The 22,626-nt window shown below is 27.4% G+C and overlaps 2 protein-coding genes across 4 annotated transcripts; both read left to right on the top strand.

The window, feature by feature from the left end:
• Positions 1 to 2,486: 2,486 nt before the first annotated feature.
• LOC132921397 (kelch-like protein diablo) lies at positions 2,487 to 6,832 on the top strand. The gene is made up of 2 exons (XM_060984404.1): positions 2,487 to 2,704; positions 3,666 to 6,832. The coding sequence occupies exon 2, from the start codon at positions 3,737 to 3,739 to the stop codon at positions 5,474 to 5,476; it is 1,740 nt and encodes a 579-aa protein (XP_060840387.1). The 5' UTR covers positions 2,487 to 2,704; positions 3,666 to 3,736; the 3' UTR covers positions 5,477 to 6,832.
• Positions 6,833 to 11,614: 4,782 nt separating this feature from the next.
• Positions 11,615 to 22,127, top strand: LOC132921257 (vacuolar protein sorting-associated protein 35). 3 transcript variants are annotated; one of them, XM_060984178.1, is made up of 15 exons: positions 11,615 to 11,635; positions 16,558 to 16,742; positions 16,823 to 16,946; positions 17,006 to 17,210; positions 17,294 to 17,488; positions 18,813 to 18,896; positions 19,359 to 19,556; positions 19,663 to 19,808; positions 19,871 to 20,078; positions 20,254 to 20,363; positions 20,450 to 20,618; positions 20,687 to 20,866; positions 20,931 to 21,164; positions 21,418 to 21,561; positions 21,664 to 22,127. In XM_060984178.1, exons 2-15 carry the CDS (start codon positions 16,559 to 16,561, stop codon positions 21,850 to 21,852), a joined length of 2,370 nt encoding a protein of 789 aa, XP_060840161.1. In that variant the 5' UTR covers positions 11,615 to 11,635; position 16,558; the 3' UTR covers positions 21,853 to 22,127. The 3 variants fall into 3 exon arrangements, with proteins under 3 accessions (XP_060840161.1, XP_060840160.1, XP_060840159.1); XM_060984177.1 differs by lacking the exon at positions 11,615 to 11,635 and adding an exon at positions 15,670 to 15,860; XM_060984176.1 differs by lacking the exon at positions 11,615 to 11,635 and adding an exon at positions 15,671 to 16,121.
• Positions 22,128 to 22,626: the final 499 nt, after the last annotated feature.

Raw genomic sequence — 22,626 nt, forward strand, 5'->3', positions numbered from 1 at the left:
AAAGTATAGCGGCAGCTGAACAACAATCTGACAGACAGAATGTTTGTCATGTGCAAATACATTTTGAATACCTATATAGTAGTTAATACCTACCTATGTATTATAATATTGTTCTATACCTACAATGCTGTATAAGCTATATTATATGTAAACTTACAACGGACTACAAATAATAAAAAATTAGTTTTGAATCGATTTAAATTTAGAGGTCTGACTATAGTGCCAGACTGCCAGAGTGAACTGCAACCACGCAAAACACCTATGATCCTTAAAAGGAACTCATGAAAAATACAGAAATTAAGATAACACAAATTGATATGTTTAAGCTTACAATATACGCTAATATTGTTATTTAAAGTTTATATTACCTATATCCGGCTATATGAAAAACAAAATATAAAAATATAATGAAAAACTGTAAGTATACCTATAATATGGCTCTATAGTATAGCATACGTCATAAAAGTTAACTGTTGATTCATGACTATTCAATATTCGTAGTAGATAGGTACTTATTTACTGTTAATATTTTGTTATACATTTGATATAAACCATCATAAATCATCGTATAAACATAATTTATTACATCGTTCCTTATCGATACTATAATATACTATACAACATATAGGTTATACCTAGCACCTGGCTATATACACGTCATTCTATCACGCTTGTAGATAGAACTGATCAAAGCGTATTTTTAAATTTGTAATGAAGTAACATTACAAATTGGCCGTGCCGTAGCTTGGTAGGGGGGCTTCAAAGCTTAAGTCCCCCTTGAAATATCAAATTGCAGGAAATTGTATATATTCGCCTGTCACGAGCACGAATTGTTACTCGTTTCTTGTATCTACCATCGTACATCGTAGTATTGTTTGCTGATGAATATTCACATAGAGATACATATTGATTCTGAAAAAATAATTAATATGTTTGCTTCAAAAAAAGAATGACGCTTGAATTTTAAATTATAAACAAATGTTATTTATTTATTTAATTTTTTTATTATTATTAAATGTACTAAAATTTGTATTTTCAGTTATTTTTACAATTATATAATTAAATAAATTTATACGGATAGTTCTTTTTTGCATGACTGCATGAAAAAATTAAAAATAAATAACAAAGCAAGTGGAAATTTTTGAATTCAATATTCTCAATATCATTCCATGAATTGCAGTGGCAGTCAAATGATTTTGTCTTGGGAGGGGGCGTAAAAAATAAAACAAAATTTAATACAATAACATAATAGTATAATGTACATAAATTTAATTGTTATAAATATTAATGAAAAAAAGTCATGGGAGGATCTATCCCCTCACCCCTCCACCGTCGTTAGGAGGTTCAAGCTACCATAAATTGAAATGCAGGGGCCATGGCATTCCTTCGATTTATCGAAAATTCGGCTTATAGAAGTTCGAGTTATCGAGATTCCCAGGTTCCACTGTATATTGTAAAAATCCTGTAATACCCTAGCAATTAAATATTATAGCCCCCCCCCCCCCCGCAAAAAATATCCAGGCAATAGCCTGCAAATTTTAGTAAATTTGTAGTTTATCTACTACAATCGTGATGGAAACTTAAGACTTTCCCCTTAGATAAGGAATTGTGGCCATTTAATTGGCAGCATTAACAATACCGAATTCGACTACCTATCTACATATATTTTAATATTTTGCGAAAGATAAACAAGGAATAAATATAGATTTAAGGCCCAGTGGATGTATTTCGTAGTAGGGGTACTGGACCTCCCCCCCCAAAAAAAAAAAATCTCTCCAAAAAAAAAAAACTAAAATTCTTACATATTTGCAGAACCCGATTTATGTAGGCACGCGCGGACATATTTTTTTCCCGTTAAAAAAATATTATATAAGATATAGTTTAAAATTCGTTACGCAACATATGTTCCTTCAGCATGGTTTTAAGTAATAAGTATAGAAATTATACATTTATAATAATACAATTATATATTTTGTTCAACTTCCTCCAAAAACTGCATAAGGACGTAACTATTACAAGATATCATAGTTTATATTATATAAACTATTATTCATATATTATAGTTTATCATAGATTAATTATGTATAAACTGAGGAACCCCCCCAGAAAAATTTGAAAATACGCCACTGAATTTTAGCAATAAGCATGTTACTTATCTTATTTATTTGTATAGGTACCTATTTAATATAATAATATTATCTAGGCTCTCCAGTATAAGTAAGGCACTGTAGAGAATAGAGATCTTTATAGCCTTATAGGGCTCTAGTATAAAGGTCTATGCTCAGCTATAATTTTTTATAAAGGGGCCGAACTGTACCCATAATAATATCGATGAAACATGAATAAGTATGGGTACGGTTGGGATACCACGTAGATAACACCCTTGATATTTTTCATTTGTCTTACTGGCAACACTGCTGTCACGGTCGATTACGATAAGACTATTGATAATATTTGTTTTTATTATTATTATTAATATTATTATGATTATTGCTTTAATTTTTATTTGTTACGACTACATAAATAATTTATTAAAAGAAAAAAGACGATTGATTCAAGACAAATTAATATTTACACTTACAATATGTCTACATTAATATTTACTGTATAGACATTTTTAAAATACTGTAAACTTCAACACTACTTTAAACGTCAACATCATTATTATACTTAAATTGTTAATAAATAGACTGCAAAATTGAAGGTAGAGTCAACATATTCATATTTTTATTTTATGATGTTAGAATTGGTTTAGACATATACATATTGTTTTCATATCGAATGACTTAATTAAAATATTCATGATTTATTGTGAAAAATGATTTATTTAATATTATTTTGAAACATATTGTAGATATTTAAGAAAACACATTGAATAGTATTTATATTAATTATTCATACCTAGCCTTGTATTCTTAAAATATATACAAAAATAACAAACCTTAATACTTTTGTATTAGTTTTCAACTCGATAATATTAGAATTTTAAAGTTTCAAAAGTTCTATTGTTTTATATACCTATATATGTAATACTGTAATTTTTTACAATTTTGTTTAACTGCATGTACTTTTTTATTTATTTATACATGTAAGCTGATTAATTGAAATTAAATATTATTATACAAAAGAAACATAACCATTTATTCAGTATACTCACTTCTATATTCTGCTTTTAATGAGACTCAGCATATTATGGTAATTACTTAAATGCCTGTTTCACAATAAAAATAGTTTATTAATTACAATATTAATATATTTTTAATATTACATGAAAATGTAAATAATTATTAAATAATGATCATGTAATTAACTTTAGAATAGAAAATTATTAATATATCTTCTTTTGTAGGTAGCCATTTAGATACACAGTTAAAATTATACTTTTATTTTAATATCAATAATTTATAAAATAAATGTTTATTTATTTTTAGTTCATAAATTTTTACATTTAGTAAATAAAATATAAATATACCTGGAGGGGCTGAAGGTTGAGTTTGCCTATGTCATAGGTGAATTGATAGTTGGAGAATTTTTATGAAAAAAAAATTATTAAAAATAATTATGTCATAGGTATTTAAAAAGACCTCTAACTGTATCAATGATAATAATTAGCAAAATTTAAGATTGTAAAAATAATTATTATAATATATTTTTTTTTGCATCAGGTACGTGGGATTGGTGTTCTCCACCCGTGCATCTCTTTTCATCCCTTGGTGCACGGTCTAGTGCACTACATATGGGTCCAATGGAACCAGATTCACCTTTGCCTAATCGGCTAACACACGTCTCTGATAAACATCCAAGATGTATGTTAGCCGAATTCAGTTCTATGCGCCGTCATCGTGAATTATGTGATGTTGTTCTCAATATCAACAATCGAAAAATATTCGCTCACCGTAACATTTTATCTGCATGTAGTCCTTACTTCAGGGCTATGTTTAACGGAGACCTAGCTGAATCACGACAAACAGAAGTCACTATACGTGATATGGATGAAATAGCAATGGAACTTTTAATTGAATTTTGTTATTCCGCTCGAATCACAGTAGAAGAATCTAATGTCCAAACTCTTCTTCCAGCTGCTTGTCTGTTGCAATTAACGGAAATACAAGATATTTGTTGTGAGTTTTTAAGGAGGCAACTCGATCCATCAAATTGTCTGGGCATCAGAGCATTTGCAGATACACATTCTTGTCTTGATCTTTTACGTGTAGCCGATAAATATACACAGCATAATTTTCAAGAAGTTATGGAGAGTGAAGAATTTCTTCTTCTTCCAGTTACACAACTAATCGATTTAATTGCCAGTGATGAACTTAATGTGAGAACAGAAGAGCAAGTGTTCAGCGCTGCAATGTCTTGGGTGAAATATAATATTTCTGAGCGACGACAGAATCTTCCACAGGTACTTCAGCATGTACGATTACCTTTGTTAAGTCCTAAGTTTCTAGTTGGCACAGTAGGGGCTGACTTATTAGTTCGTAGTGATGAAACATGTAGAGATCTCGTTGATGAAGCTAAAAACTATTTACTGTTACCACAAGAACGACCTTTAATGCAAGGACCCCGAACTCGACCTCGCAAACCTACTCAAAGGGGTCAGCTTTTATTTGCCGTTGGAGGTTGGTGTAGTGGAGATGCTATAGCTTCAGTTGAACGTTATGATCCACAAACAGAAGATTGGAAGCTACAGGCACAAATGAGTAAACGAAGATGTGGAGTTGGAGTAGCTGTACTTAATGATTTGTTATATGCAGTTGGTGGACATGATGGACAATCGTACCTTAACAGTATAGAACGATATGATCCTCAGACCAATCAATGGTCATGTGATGTAGCTCCTACAACTTCATGTCGAACAAGTGTTGGAGTGGCTGTTTTGGATGGTTTGCTATATGCAGTGGGAGGTCAAGATGGTGTACAATGTTTAAGTCATGTTGAACGTTATGACCCCAAGGAAAATAAATGGAGTAAAGTGGCTCCCATGACAACAAGAAGATTAGGTGTTGCTGTGGCAGTATTAGGAGGTTATTTGTATGCAATTGGTGGTTCAGACGGACAATCGCCGTTAAGTTCTGTCGAACGTTATGATCCAAGACAGAATAAATGGACTGTAATGGCCCCAATGTCAACAAGAAGGAAACATTTGGGATGTGCTGTTTATAAAGATATGATATATGCAGTGGGAGGCCGTGATGATTGCATGGAATTAAGTAGTGCTGAAAGATATAATCCACATACAAATTCGTGGTCACCAATAGTTGCTATGACATCTCGGAGAAGTGGTGTAGGTTTAGCTGTGGTTAATGGACAACTGTATGCTGTTGGTGGATTCGATGGAACAGCATACCTAAAAACAATTGAAGTATATGATCAAAGCCAAAATCAGTGGCGGCTTTGTGGAACAATGAACTATAGACGTCTTGGAGGTGGTGTTGGAGTAATGAGATCACCTCAAACGGATAACAATTTTTAAACTATTTCAGATTAACAAACTGTTTATTTTATTATATAATTAATAGTGTAGATTTATTGTTTATATTGTTTTGTCTCAAATTATAGTATATCTCAGTGATATTCTACTCTACTTTACTCTAATCAGTCACTGAGATGTATTACAGTTTGAGAAAGATTATTTTTAAAGTGCTATTGTAGAAATTTTTTTTTAGCAATACAAAGCAACTTAAAAATATACCTATTGTAACTTAAAGCTTTTAAGATAATTTTCTTTGATGTATTAATCACAAATAAATTGATAATACATATAATATGTGTAAATTCGATTGGATAAAAATATATATATATTAAAAAAAAATGTAAGCTGATACAAATTTAATTCAATTAGATAAAAGAATAATTTGATATAATAAGATATTTTTCACATCCCATTATAAAAAATAAATAAATATTTTTAAATCAAAATCTTATTTATAATGTTAAATGTTACATTTTATAATTTGGGATTGAAAATAATATCTATTTAATTAATATTTAATAAAAATAATAGATTTTAGAGATGTTATAATTGTGTACTATCAAAGTATCAACTGTTAGAAAAAGTATGTTCAAGGTGATTTCTAAGTAGACATGTTTGACAACCTGATGTGTTCTGTTAAATTGTATACTGAATAATTTTAAACAGATCAATGTTGCGTTATACCATTTATTAATTTTATGATATTTGGGAGATGTATACATTTTATGTATAAAAGTTAAAAGTAAAATTTAATCATAAATACTTACATACAAACAATGTCTTCCTTTTATTTTGTTTAACTTAAAAATAATCTATGAGTTTTTAAACTATGTTTTAAACTCAGAAAATAATTATAATATGTACATTGTCATAAATTAAAAAAAAAAATCATATTTATAAAATATTGAATCAATATTCAATATTGAAACATAATATTATTTAATTAAAAAATTTTAAAACAATGTAAACTTTTTAGTTTTAAAAGTAATTAAGACCAAAAAATATGTTTTAGTGTTTTAAAAATTATATAAATAGTTATAATTAGGACTAAGATTTATTTGTCTGCAATGAAAATCTGAACTATGCACTTAATTAAAAAAAAAATATGCACTTTTATTCATTTTTCAATATGTGTAATGATTTTATATACTTAGGCACATATAGTGAGTAAATATTTAATTATATGACTACATTTAGAAAATTTAACAGAGCCATAATTATGTATTATAAATTAATCATATTTTAACTAAAGGAATCATCAATAGTTAAAATACAAAATAAACTAACTGAACTCGCCTTATTGTTAAACAATATTACATGGTGTTAGATTATATTATTTATATTTAACCATTTCAATTTGTGTTAGTTATATCCCAAAGTTATACCTATATATATACCTAAAGGTTAGGACGGTTAGGTTGCTGTTTGATCACTCATCAAAAAAGTTACCCAAAACCTACATATGACTTCGGAGTTCGGATGAAATCGATTCATGATTTTCAAAACGCAATTTCGAAAGCCTGGCCAGTTTGAGCTTGAACTCGACTTTCCTGAATAGTGGTTTAGAATCTAAACCTTAGATGGCAGAAGCGTATTCGTCATCATTTTCTAACCATACATCATACATCACAATTAGTCGTCGGTCTGTTGTTCAGATAAAATAGGTCTAAAAACGTTAATCAGTTTTAAGAAGCCGAAAAAAAATCAGAATAGAAATGCAAACTGGAGACTGCGCACTGTCGCACTGAACATGCCAATGCCACGTATAGTGATATTAGTTACATATGAATTTTGTAAGTAATACAAATACAAACTAACTACTGTGATTTATTGTAAACTATATCTTATTTAAACACATTTTTATAAGTTACGTGTTTTGTTTTTTCCATCTTTCGCTAAAAAATAAAGATTTTTTGGGTTCGATACCGGATACCTACACATGAGCACGCCACATAGAGAATAACTTCCTCAGGAAAAAACAGGATTTTTCTAAATTTATACCTGCTACATTAAGCGTATCATCCTCAAGCTTTATTTATTGATATTGCAAATGCTGCTTTTAGAGGAAACTGTATTCTTTTAAACTGAAGTACCTATATAGGTACCTATCTAAACTGTTTGTAACAAATATACTGTCATATATTATTTTCCATAGTAGCCAGTTGTAACCTTTTTTTTATTTTTGTATTCTTCTTTGTTTTTGAAATAAAAATGTCCAATCTGTCTGGTAATTATTTTAATTAAAGTATTTTTCGTTATGCACACATTGTTTGTGCAAATTTATAAAATATTCCTAAGTTCAACACATTCACTATTATCAGTATTATCATCAATTCGTATTTCACATTTTCCACATGAACATGAATCATAAATTATATTCAATAATTTACGGAAAATATTCCTATGATAATTTAAAAATAATTCTAATTAAGGATTTCATTAAATATTTGAGACAAGCGAAAAATATTGTGCACATTGCCACGTTGGAAAATTGGAATCCTACCACAACGTATACCTAAGACTCGAGTGCATGCCAAAAAACATTGCTATTGTATCGTTATTTACTGTTTTGTCGTAGGTACTGTTATATGATTGAGATTTGAAAGTGTAGAATGTCCGGACTCAGAATCGTAAGTGAACCTTTAAAATATTGTACGATAACGAGAAAATTGAAAATCTCCCAGACGACGAGTACAGACGTACAGTATTGTTTATTACTAGCCTGCGACGATGAGGCCCGTATGTCCGTTATTTTTCCAAAGATCATTAATCATTATTATATCGTTAAAATGTTAATTATTTAATATTACCCACTTAAGTATTGGTAATATAATATTTTAACGTGAATTTTGATTTCTGTACTATACCCGTTTTATACTTTTTGGTGGATCTTTTTTTTAATATAATATATTTCTTTCGATTTAACTCTAATATATGACATACCTATTGACATATTTTTCCGATAAACAAAGTCTTTTCCTAATTATTTTACATTTAATACAATGACGATCAAGTAAAGATATTATTATTTATTATCAATATTATATTATTTTGTAAATTAATATGATTTAAATAATGTATTTCTGTTTAGCCTCTTTATTTTTTATTCAACTTTAGCACAAATACTAACTATTTACTGTATAATTTGCACTAAATCCACCCATAAACCGATAAATAGGTAATACCTATATTGAAGTCATTAATCGATATAAAAACTATCATATCTTATGACGAAGGCAAAATTACACACATAATCATAATTTCATCAAAATCAGTTGAGTAGTTTCGGAATGCATCGGAACATCATACGCGTCGATAAACTTCTCGGAACAATTCAATATTCATATCTATAATATACATTATATACACGCTGATTGACGGAAAAAAAGGTCAAGTTGCAGGTAACTGGAAACTCGCAAGCCGCACAATTATGTAAATAGGAATACAATTTACACGTTTTTTTTTAAATTAAAATTATCAATGTTTCTATATACTATATTATGCATGTTATAATAAACCTTCCTCTTGAATCACTCAATCAATTAAAAAAAACCGCAACAAAATCCGTTGCCTAGTTTTAAAGATCTAAGCATACTTAGGGACAGACAGCAGGAAGTGACTTTGTTTTATACTAGGTATGTAAAGAAGATATTATATACCTAACTGTCCAATGGGTCCGAATTAAAGATAGTGAATCGACATTTATAAATTTATGTATTTTTATGTATACCCTATGAACTGGTTGGCTGTTTTACAACATCCACTGGATACAGATATATTGTATATTATATTATATTATATTATTATGTACTCGTATAGGTATTTTATATAGGTACCTCTATTGATTGTATATTTGTATTCGTTATTTATTTTATAAGTATTTATGGCATTCGTTCAACGGGTCTGGACGATAACGACAGCGCCGTCTATCGCTGTTGTATTCAACCATTTCAACCTTTAAAGCAGTTACATGTGAAAAATGTTCTAAGTCGCTCACTTTCATTACTTTGACACTAGACGGCGCAGCCACATACAATTTTAGTTTAATTTTTTAATTCAGCTAGGAATAATAATTACGGAGTAACCGAGTTGACCGGTTGTACAATAATTTAAGACAAAAAAAATAAAAATACTCCTAAACGATTACTACGACGTTTTCTTTTTTTCCTCTCAACCACTCAATCAGCCGTATAGGTTTCTGAGAAGTTCTAAAGGGGTTGATTTGGGTTCCCAAAGTAGGTACGTCCAAGATGGATGATTCGAACCATCAGTCAACCATACACGGTACTACCATACACGGTACTATCATGAAATTGAAAAAAAAAACTGGTTAAAATTTTTTTTTAATAAGACTACGAAAGATAGAAAATTTCATTTATTAGTATTTTAAAATAAATTTACAAGTACTAAAATAATTATATCTAGGTTCTACACTATCAGAGTATCAGACTCTTTTTAGTATAATTTTTTAATTTCCATGTTTAAGAGGGCATCCACCTCTTATTCTCTAGGGTCATCGAGTTTCACGATATACCACTGGTTATGTACTTATGTTAGATATAGGTACCTGACATTTCGATATATTTATTAGTTATCTTGTACTACGTGTTAAATACTTTCGTAAGTATATATTTTAGTATTTTACATAGGTTTAGTATTTTAGATATGTCATTTAATTCTTTTATAGAATGTAAGTATGGAAAACAAAAACAACGTACCTGTAGCATATATGTACACACATACACACATATATTATATATTAACTACTACAGATTATATGGAAATATTTTTACATAATCTATGATAATGACTGTTATATACACATACAAATATATTATACATTTAGATATGTTGTATACATTTACTATGCAGATATCTACATCATTTTATGAGTATTTCGTACCATTTTATATTATATATATATACCTACCTATAACTATAGCTAATATAATGATCACAAGTGCCTGTATGTAGCATTTCGTTTATTGTATATATAGTGTTTTATTTTAGGTGTTTAAAATATTGTATGGACTATGGAATATGGATGATATAAATCATATAATATTTTAATATTTATTTTATTATTTTGCCAATGCTAGTAGGTATACTCGTAGGTTGTATATATATAGGTACTTATTGTTATTCGGTTTATATAATATAAATTATAATTTAATTTATTAATCCACATTTCAAATATTTCCTAGTAGTTAATTATGAACTATAAAGATGCATGTATGATGTCTCCGTCTTGCATATACATCATATATACAAAGTTGCAAATTTGCGTTCAACAAAATCCACTTAATGTGGTTAGTTTTAATATTAGAGTAAATTTAATTATTATCAAATTTAAGTGTAAGAAAATTAGCTAGGGAATCTCATAGGCTTTTATTAATATTATAATCTTAAAGTGAGTTATAAGCATTTTAAAGTTGTAATATTTTACATGGCTATAGCTCATTTTAAAATTGTAATATCAATAAAACCATATTTTTAACAGGTAAATTTGCTCTAATATTGAACCTATAACAACATATATTTTTAACTATGAACGTTTTTAAATATTAATATTTTACATACTCACAGTGGTGGATTCAAGAGGGAAGAGAGTTTGACCCCCTCCCAAAAAAAAACTATAAGTATAAGCTAATTATATTATCAACAGTACGGCAGTTAGCAGTACCTATTTCGCCAACGCAATAAAAAATTCGTATATAGTCAGGTATGCAGTATCAGGTATATCTTAAAAATCCAGTGCCTGATGTACGTCCATATATCGATCGATTTTTTTTATTATAGTTATTCGTTGAATACCAGAGAGTAACGTATTACATATTTTATTCTTCTTCTACTAGCAAATTCAACAATATTCTTTTTTATTTTTAACTACCCTTTTTATAATCTTTATAGTTTAATAGTTTATTTGTGATGATGAAATTCCATAAATCATATTTTCATACTCATTATAATACCTATTCTACGAGTTACGAATTTATGTTTATGACGTGCACAGTATACATATGTATTTGATTTTTTATTTATATAGTGCATTAACTTCTGTCGTGGCCCAAAGGGTTTTAAAAAAATAAATATGTAAATTTTAGAGTGCTTCAGCTGTAGAGTAATAATAGTTACGTACTACAAACAATATAAAAAAAGGTAGGTACAATTGAACTGAACTTACACAATTCGGCCAGTTTTAAATGTAATATACATATTAGTTACTACTTACAAAATATTTTAATAATACGAATACTATATATGTAATAAGAAAGCACAGATTATGATGGGTCAGGGCATTGGCATAACTTTGGGGGTTTAGGGGGACTTAGCCTCTCTGTATTTGTATTTAGCCCCCCTATAAGGCTTTACTTTTTAGCCTCAATTAGCCTTCAAATTATTTTTAACTTTGGTTTTCTACGACTCTAGCCCCTGTAACTATTAAATCCTAGTTACGCCTATGGGTCAGGGGTAATATTTTATGTTATAAGGTTTATGTTATTATAGTGATAACTGCAAACATAAGAAATCAAACTAAATTATATCCTATAATAGGTAACGCGTTACGATTATTCAAGTTTTGTATCAGACTATCAGAAAAAAAGATTCTTATGGTAGTGGGAGAAGAATGAAGATTATAATATGACACCTAAGGTCTTCCAGATAGACAAATATAAATATTTAACGCGTTAAGTATACATGGCTATTAGATATAGCCATATAACCATATAGGTATGGGTGCATCGAAAATTATCCATTTATAGTAATTTATTAGCGTACCTAACAAATAATGTGTATACAATTGTTTGTAAAAATGTTGAATTTTATTTTATCGAATATTGTAGCAGCACGAACAATTTATCTAATAAATTATATACCTAGACTTATATATATATACCTCCGTGGTCTCATCATGACCTTATTGTGCGTGCAGTCTCGCAATTACAAGGGAGAGGTGCAAACAAGGCGACACCCAGTCAAAGTGTAAAAATATCATTTTTAGGGGCCCAATTTTTTAAAATTCTAAAACATATTATCTACATTTACAGTAGTCAGTAATTTGAATTATAAAAATTGAAAACTGTTTATGAATGAATGAATGAATGATAACAAAGTTCATTCGTAATTTTACTTATTTTTTCATAGTAGATTAATTTCTCAACAAATTACTTTGGATAAGTCTTTTGTTATTTTTTTTTTACTATAACAGTAAAAGTTGCTATTGCAGAGGTATTTTTTTAAACTTGAGCCAAAACATTTTTTTTTCAAAAATTTCATGAATTAGAATCGTTTATCAAACACTGTAGTTCTAAAAATGCGGGATATTCAGCTTTAAACAAAATAATTATAAACAGAATTCTCCAATTTATAAAAGAAGAAAATATTTTTTTTATATTTTTTCTTTATATAATTAATTATTTTTAATTTTTATACATAAAGTGTTATAGTAATGATAACTGATAAGTTTTGTTTTCAAAAATATAAAATATTTTTTAAATTAATAAAAAATAATCTGTTTTTATTAGTACCTATTGGCTATTACTATAGTTAAGTAAAAAGATATTGAAATTTATTTTAATTAAGTACCTACTTTTTATTTTAAATAGGTAAGTGTTTTTATATCATAATAATATTAATAATATATTTATAATGATCACTGCTGTATACAAATTTTATTGACACAAAGGTGGAAATTTAATACTATTATTGCCTATTGGGCTAAGTAATTAATACACATAAATATTATTGATTAATGATTAGCTTGAATTACTAGCTATTATTAAAATTACATTAAAGAAAAATTATTTAATCTTTAGTAGAGTAAACTTTTAAATTTCGAAAATGAGCAAATTATTTTGTACTTAATTAAAATTGCATTTCTTTTTAAGTCTATATAGGGTTGGAAAATGTTATACACTGTTCCTCTGATATTGTTCTTAGTATTCTTATAGGTAATTGTTTAAAAAAAGTCGTATATATAGAGTTGTAGACATATGTACATATTTTTATTTTATAAGCGTTTATAGATTAAATTGTCTGTTTCCTTTGTTCAGAATTGTTTTTTCTTATTCCTACATATGAATTTTTGAACTAAAACACATTTTACAGCAAGCTGAAGTAAACTCATTGGTTTTTATAATTCATTTTTAAAATAATAACAGTCGGTTATTGTTAGCAAAGCATTAGTTAACTGTACAAATATTAATTATTATAGATTATTAGACTTTAATAGTAGGTATATAACTAGTTGTATTTCATAAAAATATAAATTATACATGTAAATTGATGTTTTAAGAAATCACGTCTAATACTATATATTTAAATATTTTAAAAAGTACCTATCTTCGTTAATAAAATAAATATAAACTTAAAGTATATATAGTTTTTAAATATTAACATAATTTATATTTATACGATATATAGGTTTATATTTTAAAATAAACAAAATAAATATAACATTTTTAACTAAATTATAATTTTTTAAATAATTATTAAAATGAACTTTTTTAACGAAGATAAATTATACTTTTTAATTGCGTTTTAAGTTGTTGTACTTGGCACAAAATACAAATTTCATTATTTAAATTAAAATAATTGGTTTCAAAACTTTTTTTGTCAGAAATGGAAATCGGACCTTATTTTTACATTTTGGCGTAAACAGCATCACCTGGCGAGCTATATTGTTTTATATTATGTATTACGTATATTGAACTTGGCATCATAACATTTTCATATCTATCCACTACGGTACACTGTACACTACTCAGTATTTAAGTACCGGTAGATTCATGTAGGGATAAAACGGAAAATAACTGTTATTTTAGTAGAAAAATAACGTTTATTTGTTGACACTAATAATGTCAAAACTAACATTTGATTTGAATACAATACTTGATACCGGCTCGCGTACCAGGGGTGGATCTAGGCCAAGATAACGGGGGAGGGGGCGAATTTGAAGGCAAACATGATATCTATGATATTTACGAAATATGAATAATGAACTATGAAGTAATTACGTTAAAAACTTAAGCCTGAGATGGGAATAGCCGATTGGATCCGCCCCTGTCACGTACATGGTTATATGATATTATGTATTCATATACGAGTTTGTTTAGGTTTTTAGATGCTGATCCAGAGTCCGTTTTAATTTTTATTAAATCAAGTTTTGTGACAACTTGCTTAAAACTCAGAACCATTTTGAATAGCCAAAACTCAAGAGGTACCTATAGGTACCTATGTATTACTAACGTCTAACCCCATAGTTCAAGGAATATTGTACTTATTTTTTAAATATCATTTTAAATATTATTTTAACTGTATTCCCTTCTACCGAGATCCAGTTGGATTCAGGGCTCCATCAATTTATTCAAAACGATTTCCACAAGAGAAATTATAAAAAATACTATTTTCAAGTTAGGTTGTGGGTTTTGAAAATAATGTACCAACTGGCTACTTCATTTAGTTCCATTAACTAGTTACCCGCCTTTGGTTAAAAGGATTGCAAATGGTCTGCAATTTTTAATTATATAGGTATACCGTGACATCGTGTATACATATTAAAAAAATAAAAAATAATATGATACAGAGACAAGTAGGTATAGGTCAGAGCCGTTGGAGGTATGCGGCACACAATGAGCGATAACACAATAAATCGTTACGTAATCGTGTATAATATAATAAACAGGAACGCAGGATGTATAATAATAATATTACGCAATATTATACCGTTTTTTCTGGAAATATTATTTAAATAGCAATACTATTTAAATATTTAATAACTAATGTCTTTATTGTGCACGCAGCACGGCCAGCACGCGAAGTTGACATGTGTTGTGTAGTAGGTCCACGAACCGTAAAAAGTTCACGACAAAATGTACCACAATACGAAAATAATAATAGTCAGGACTTGGGTCGACCAATCTGGACCAATACACGATCGGGTACGAACACCGCCTACACGTCGTCTACACGCATTAACCGGACAATAATAATATGATATTAACACTATTAACGTCTAGATCGGCCCATTACTGTGGCGATTTACATATTATTATTATTACAAGGTCTTGTTTTTTCTGATTATCCGCACGTCTCCCAAACAGCATTGCCAACTGCCGCGGCTATGTATGCTTAAAATCTATTAAGATTTATAACAATTCTATGCGTATTCTATACGGTCCGCGGCGCGTCCCACCGTTTTCGTCGGACGCTTTTCACTGATAACTGCCGAACGACGATGATAACAGTCGTGGTCAGTGACGATAACTACCTACAGACACTACGGACAGTACGTGAATATTGTCTCAGCACAAGAAGCAACACTAACACAACTCTGAACTCGCAACTCTACCCGATTTCCGAATGAAAAAATATAAACCGAACAGTACGCGATAATAATAATTATTATTGTTTTAATTTTACTCGTTATTATATTATTGTTATACGTGCCATCAGAATTTAATGTATTCATTTTAAATATAACCAATGGATTTTTATCGGAACCAATAACTTACTATATTAATAATTCGTGGATCTTCGCGCCTAAGTAGTTGAAATTTTATTTCATATTTTTTTTTTTTTTTACAAGTTATTACGTACCACATAACTTATAACATAATATACATAGATATTACGGAATTATAAGGTACCTGTCTTTATTATTATAAATATTATTGTTATTGTCTGGTGTTACAGTCGATCGACTGTGTTCTGTTTTACTATCGTAGTACAAAAAGATATAATCATCTAACACAATCATACAGGTTTTTTGATTGCAACCTAAGTTTCTCATCACCTATTTGTACTATTCGTATATTATCATATATTTTTCATCGCTCTGTTCTGTTTGTTACAATATGTTTGTTTTGGATTTTTGTATACAATATTGTCAATACCTATATACCTGATAATTAGTTTAAAAAAAATATATACCAACTTATCGGCCTGATTGTATCTAGCAAAACCATTCAGTAATATTTTTCAAGATGACATCATATTATATCGTTATAATATTTATTCAACAAATTGTGCCTTATTATAATCTTTCAACTAAAATTAATTGAGTTGTTTTATTATTTTAGTATGACACAAATGGAGGACCAAGAGAAACAATTAGAGTTTGCGTTAGCATCCGTTCAAAAACAAGGGGTGCATATGAAAATGTGCTTGGATAAAAATAAATTAATGGAAGCACTTAAACATGCATCTGCTATGCTTGCTGAACTACGCACATCTCTATTATCACCAAAGAGCTATTATGAACTATGTACTTACTACTTAATAATTTAAATTCAAAATCATATATTATTATTCACTTATTATAATTTTTTTATGGTATGTTTCCAGTTATGAAAGTAACCAACGAACTATGTTATTTAGACTTATATCTAGTAGAAGAGTTTGAACGAGGTCGTAAAGTCGATGATTTATATCAAATAATACAGTATGCTGGAAATATTGTACCGAGGCTGTATGTATTTTCCAAATTTTTTTAAAATCTTTTTTAATAAGTATTATTATTTTTTCTAGTTATTTATTGATTACGGTGGGTTTAGTTTACATAAAAACTAATACAAATTTAAAACGAGACCTCTTAAAAGATCTAGTCGAGATGTGTCGTGGTGTTCAACATCCTTTACGAGGCCTGTTTTTACGCCATTATTTATTACAATGTTCCAAAAATGTATTACCTGATATACCAGATAATGAAGAGACTGAGCACCCCGAAGGCACTGTAAGAGAACCAATTAATATTAATACATTTTTATAAAATAAATATTTAATATGATAGTAATATTTGCTACCTAATAATTTTAGGTACGTGATTCAATTGATTTTATATTGATGAATTTTGCTGAGATGAATAAACTATGGGTAAGAATGCAACATCAAGGGCATTCTAGAGAAAAGGAACGTCGTGAAAAAGAACGTGAAGAATTAAAAATTCTTGTTGGAACAAATTTGGTCAGATTGTCACATTTAGATAGTATTACATTGGATAAATATCGTAAAGTAAGATATTTTATATAATTAAAAAATACAACAAAATATTATTAACATTTGACATACTACTTCAAAAGTAAATTATTTTTAATTTAAAATTAAGTTTTAAGAAGTGTCTCGCAAAGACCAAAATATATGTTTGTACTATTATTTAGTTTACATATTATTTTGCATAATAATTTATTAAATGTTTTTACGTACAAGATATTTTTTTGCGCAGTTATATTTACATTATTTGGTTATTTAAATTCATGAAATCAGATTCTAGTAATAGAATTTGTTTATTTTTATTATATTTTATACATTACATAAAATGTAATTATAGAATAAAAGTGCTCAAGTTTATTAGGTTAGAACATAATATGCTAATGTAATATGCCCTCTATTCAATAATTTTAACTTTTAATTCCAAAACTAAAAGTATTAAGAGGATAATAAAATGCCACTTATATAATCCCTGTTTATAAATGAGAGTAATATGGAAAAATTGCTGCATCTTAGTTAATATTTGAGTTAAAAAACTAATGCAAGAATACATTTGTTTTGTGTACAACCAACATATTTTTAGATTTTGTTATGAATGGCTGTGGTAACTAAATTTACAATGAAATTTGTATTTTTTTAATTGATTTTTAAATTGTAAAAATAATTGCCTTAACAATTATTTTGTATTCTTGAAATTATTTAAACCTATTATATTTGCTAGGTAACATTACACTTATGTTAGGAACCACCTGTTCATAAATTATATAGAGAACACAATATATGCATGTGTTATCTCTGTCTTACAAACATACAACATGGCAAATTTTCTTTCATCCATTCTAATTTTGTGTTGTTAATTTTAATATTATAGTGAAATGTTTATCAAACCTAAAGGTAAGAACATTAAGCACTATTTGTGCCCCTTTGTTAATTTTTACTATGCTATTTTATTATTTTTTTAAGTAAGTTATCTATGTCTAAAAATATTAAAATCAAAAAATGCTTATAATTCACTTAAGAATTAACATTTTGTAAAAACCTACCAGAAAGTAGAAACTCAATTAATATTTATACTTTTAAGTGTGACAAAAGATTAATACACTCTAATTTTAAAGCTAACAACACAAAATTGAACCTGTTGAATAAAAATTTGATTTGTTATGTTACCACTTTGTAATATGGACACAGCATTTGCAGGTTTGACATTCTATTAATAGATTATTTTAAATAAATATATCTTATAATATATTTAATATAAAGTATCTGTAGTGCTTTTAATCTATCCTATAAGCAATCTAATAAATTTTAATAATTGCCAGTTCTTATTTATTAATTATAATTTTTTCAGGTTGTTTTGCCTGGTATTTTGGAACAAATTGTTAGTTGTCGAGATGCCATTGCCCAAGAGTATCTTATGGAATGTATAATACAGGTATGTTTAAATTGCATAATAAACTTAAGAAAAATGTCAAATTTTTATTCTTTATTATATAAAATTATTCCTTGAATTAATTATAGTGTAGGAGTTGATGGATGTTCTCTTTCCTCATATTTTCCAAGTTTAGTACTCTAATTGTTAACTTATTTCCTTATTTTATTTTTTACTGTATACTCAGATTGTAAATGTACATAATAAAAAAATAAAATAAATAATTACTTTAACAGATATTTTATATTTTCTTGTTTTGAATTTTCAAAATGAAAACTAAATTTTAATTATTTTAAAATACATGCTTACAACTGATATTGATCTATCTAATTAATACTTCTTTGTTATTAGTTATTCAAAAGGTCTTATATTTCTCTAACATTTAAATTATTATTTATATGAATTATATCCTTAATTTAATTTTAAATTACTTCAGTTATTAATACTTACTTTAAACATATATAGGTGTTTCCTGATGAATTTCATCTTTATACACTGAATGTGTTTTTAAAATCATGTTGTGAATTGCAACCATCTGTGAATGTAAAAACTATCGTCATTTTAATGATAAATCGTCTAACAATATTTACTTTCCACAATTCAAATGCATCTGAAGTGAAATTATTTGAAGTACTCACTGAACAAATAGCCAATATTATTCAGGTAAAATATATTTTCCTTTTTTTTAATACTTTAAAATTCTGAATTGTTACTATATTATAAAATGTATGCTCTAACATACTAACATAATTATTTATTTATTTTAAAGAGTCGTGATTTACCGCTTGAAGATACTGTGTCGCTTCAAGCTGCTATGGTTGGCTTAGCTCTAAAATGCTATCCAGAAAATTTAGATTATGTGGATAAATCTCTCCAAACCATTTCTGATACATTTGCAAAGCGTAAAATTGAAAAGTATGTTTTAAATTAATCTATATCTTAAAAGAATAATAATATATGTATGTTTTTAATTATAGAATCAGTCATAAAAATCCAGTATCTAGAGAGTTGATGGCTTTAATGAAACTGCCCATTGACAATTATAATGATCTTCTTTTAGTGATGAAGCTTAAACATTTCCCTGAAATTATTGAGTATTTTGATTATACTGGTCGTAAGACTATTGCTATTTATTTATTACAAAATGCTGTTCAGTGCAGAACAATGATTCCATCAGTTGAACAGGTATAATACATTTTAGTATTTTACATATTAAAATATTAAAAAAAATAATCATCTGGAATGCATAATAAAATAAATAAATACAATAAATATATTTGATTATTTTTGGTATTACTATCAAAATAGTTTACAGTAGAATAATTAATATAAAATTATCAATTTTTTACCTTTTTATTAGACTGAAATTGTTCTTACAATGGTTTCTCCGCTGGTTAAAGACCAACCTGATCAACCAGTAGGTGAAGAAGATCCTGAAGATTTTGCTGAAGAACAAAGTCTTCTTGGAAGGTTTGTACTCCATTTTTTAGTTCAAGATTTATAAATTATAATATATGATATCTATTTTTAATTAATATAGAAATTATTTTAATTAGATTTGTTCATCACATGAAAGCAGATGAACCTGATTTGCAATTTAAAATTTTAATGGCAGAAAGAGAACATTTTAGTTTGGGAGGAAATAAACGAATATGTTATACATTACCACCCCTTGTATTTCAAGCATATCAGTTGGCTTTGATATATAGTGGAAAAAGAGAACAAGTATATTAAAAAACAATCGATTACATAATAATCATAAGATCATGTAATAAATATTTTTTAATTTTAAGGATGAATTGTGGGAGAAAAAATGCCGAAAAATATTCCAGTTCTGCCACCAGACAATTTTAGAATTAACTAAAGCTGAACTTGCAGAATTGCCACTTAGATTATTTTTGCAAGGAGCTTTAACTATTTCTCAGATAAATTTCAAAAATTATGAAACTGTGGCCTATGAATTTTACTCACAGGTATACTGTTTATTTTCTATTACATAATTGCCTACATTCTATAATATTTATTTAAAATATAAAGGCTTTTACACTGTACGAAGAAGAAATCTCTGAGAGTAAATGTCAATTAGCTGCCATTATTTTACTGATTGGTACATTTGAAAAAATTAATTGCTTTGATGAAGAAAATGCTGAACCTGTTCGTACTCAGTGTGCTCTAGCGGCATCTAAATTACTTAAAAAACCTGATCAATGCCGAGCTGTAGCTATTAGCTCACATCTATTTTGGTCAGCACAAAATAATGTTGGACAACCGGTAAGCAAATGCACAATACTTTAGATAGATTGAACTTTAGATAGTATTCATAAATTCAAACTTAAATGTTATTCAAACTTTTGAAGTTCGTTGAATGTTTAAAAATTTATTCTAACAAATCTTAAAATATTATAGTAAAACAGTTTACATTTAAAAATAAAAATAAATCTGTTGTTATACTCTAATTTGATTAATTATTGCATAAGATATAAATGATATAATGTGTATGAATTTGTACATTTTTTATTTCTAGCTTCAAGACGGCAAACGAGTTATGGATTGCTTAAAAAAATGTGTTCGCATTACAAAACAGTGTATGGAAGTGTCTGTTCAAGTTCAATTGTTTGTTGAATTATTAAACTACTATGTTTATTTCTACGAAAGAGGCAATAATAATGTATGTGTAATTTCAAAAATATTTATTTTAAATTATCTAGCATTGTTAAAAAAAACAATTGCATCAGAAATTCAGAAATATATAGAAGTTTTAAATTTTTAGGTATCTGTGGATATATTGAATCAGTTAATAGGTCAGATAAAAAAGGAAATAACTGGTTTAACTGCAAATGAAGAAACTGAACAGATTACAAAACATTTTGAAAATACAATTGCATATTTACAAAACAGAATCGATTCTGCGGATACAGAAGATTCAGTTTTTAAAGCTTTAGAAGGCTTAACGTTATAATATTATCAAACTTAGTTTATTAATTAGGTCCAATATATTGATAATTATGTTTTTATTTATATTCTGAATTTTTATTTTATTTTAAAGTTAATCACTGTTTATACATTAATTATTCATATTATTATCACTAAAATACAAATAGTTGTAAACATAGCTATGAAATTTGTACTTTTGTGATTTATATATAATATAATTTAAATAAATTATGTTAAAATTAAATTATATTATACTATATTTGATTATTATAAATATTAAATAATTTTAATATTAATATACTATAATTGGTTTTTATTGTCATCATATTTTTTATTAATAATAATTATTATTTATTTTTTTCAGTAATAAATAATAATCAATAATAACTTGTGTTAATAAATTATAATTTTCCAAAATAGGTATCTCAAATAATCAACTCCATATACTTTACAACATTAAGGATTAGCAAATTTCATAAACATTTTTGTAGTGTACTCAGCATACTTGTTTGCCATTTTTATTTTTGCATTAGTTATACCACAGAATAGATGTTGTAGCATTCTTGTAAATATTTTTTAAAAGGAAATATATTTAAAAGTCGTTGTAAGTTAAATAAGCAATAAGTAAACTTGGTAGGTCTACAAAAAAGTAAAAATTATAAAGGTCAATATTTTAGTAATTTATTATTTTAATAGTAAACATAGGATTATAATATGTTGCTGAGTATGTGTATGTAATTAGTACCATTGATTACGGATTTAATGTTATCAGATTTATGATAATAATTCAAATTGAACA

This window comes from Rhopalosiphum padi, chromosome 2 (genome assembly GCF_020882245.1).
Source record: "Rhopalosiphum padi isolate XX-2018 chromosome 2, ASM2088224v1, whole genome shotgun sequence".
Lineage (NCBI taxonomy): Eukaryota > Metazoa > Arthropoda > Insecta > Hemiptera > Aphididae > Rhopalosiphum > Rhopalosiphum padi.

Excerpts from the sequence above, each read along its gene's own strand:
- LOC132921257 (XM_060984178.1), top strand. The coding sequence starts at position 16,559 with ATGACACAAATGGAGGACCAAGAGAAACAATTAGAGTTTGCGTTAGCA. Across the intron at positions 16,743-16,822 it reads AAAGAGCTATTATGAACTAT|TTATGAAAGTAACCAACGAA; the intron begins GTACTTACTACT and ends GTATGTTTCCAG. Across the intron at positions 16,947-17,005 it reads GGAAATATTGTACCGAGGCT|TTATTTATTGATTACGGTGG; the intron begins GTATGTATTTTC and ends TATTTTTTCTAG.
- LOC132921397 (XM_060984404.1), top strand. The coding sequence starts at position 3,737 with ATGGGTCCAATGGAACCAGATTCACCTTTGCCTAATCGGCTAACACAC.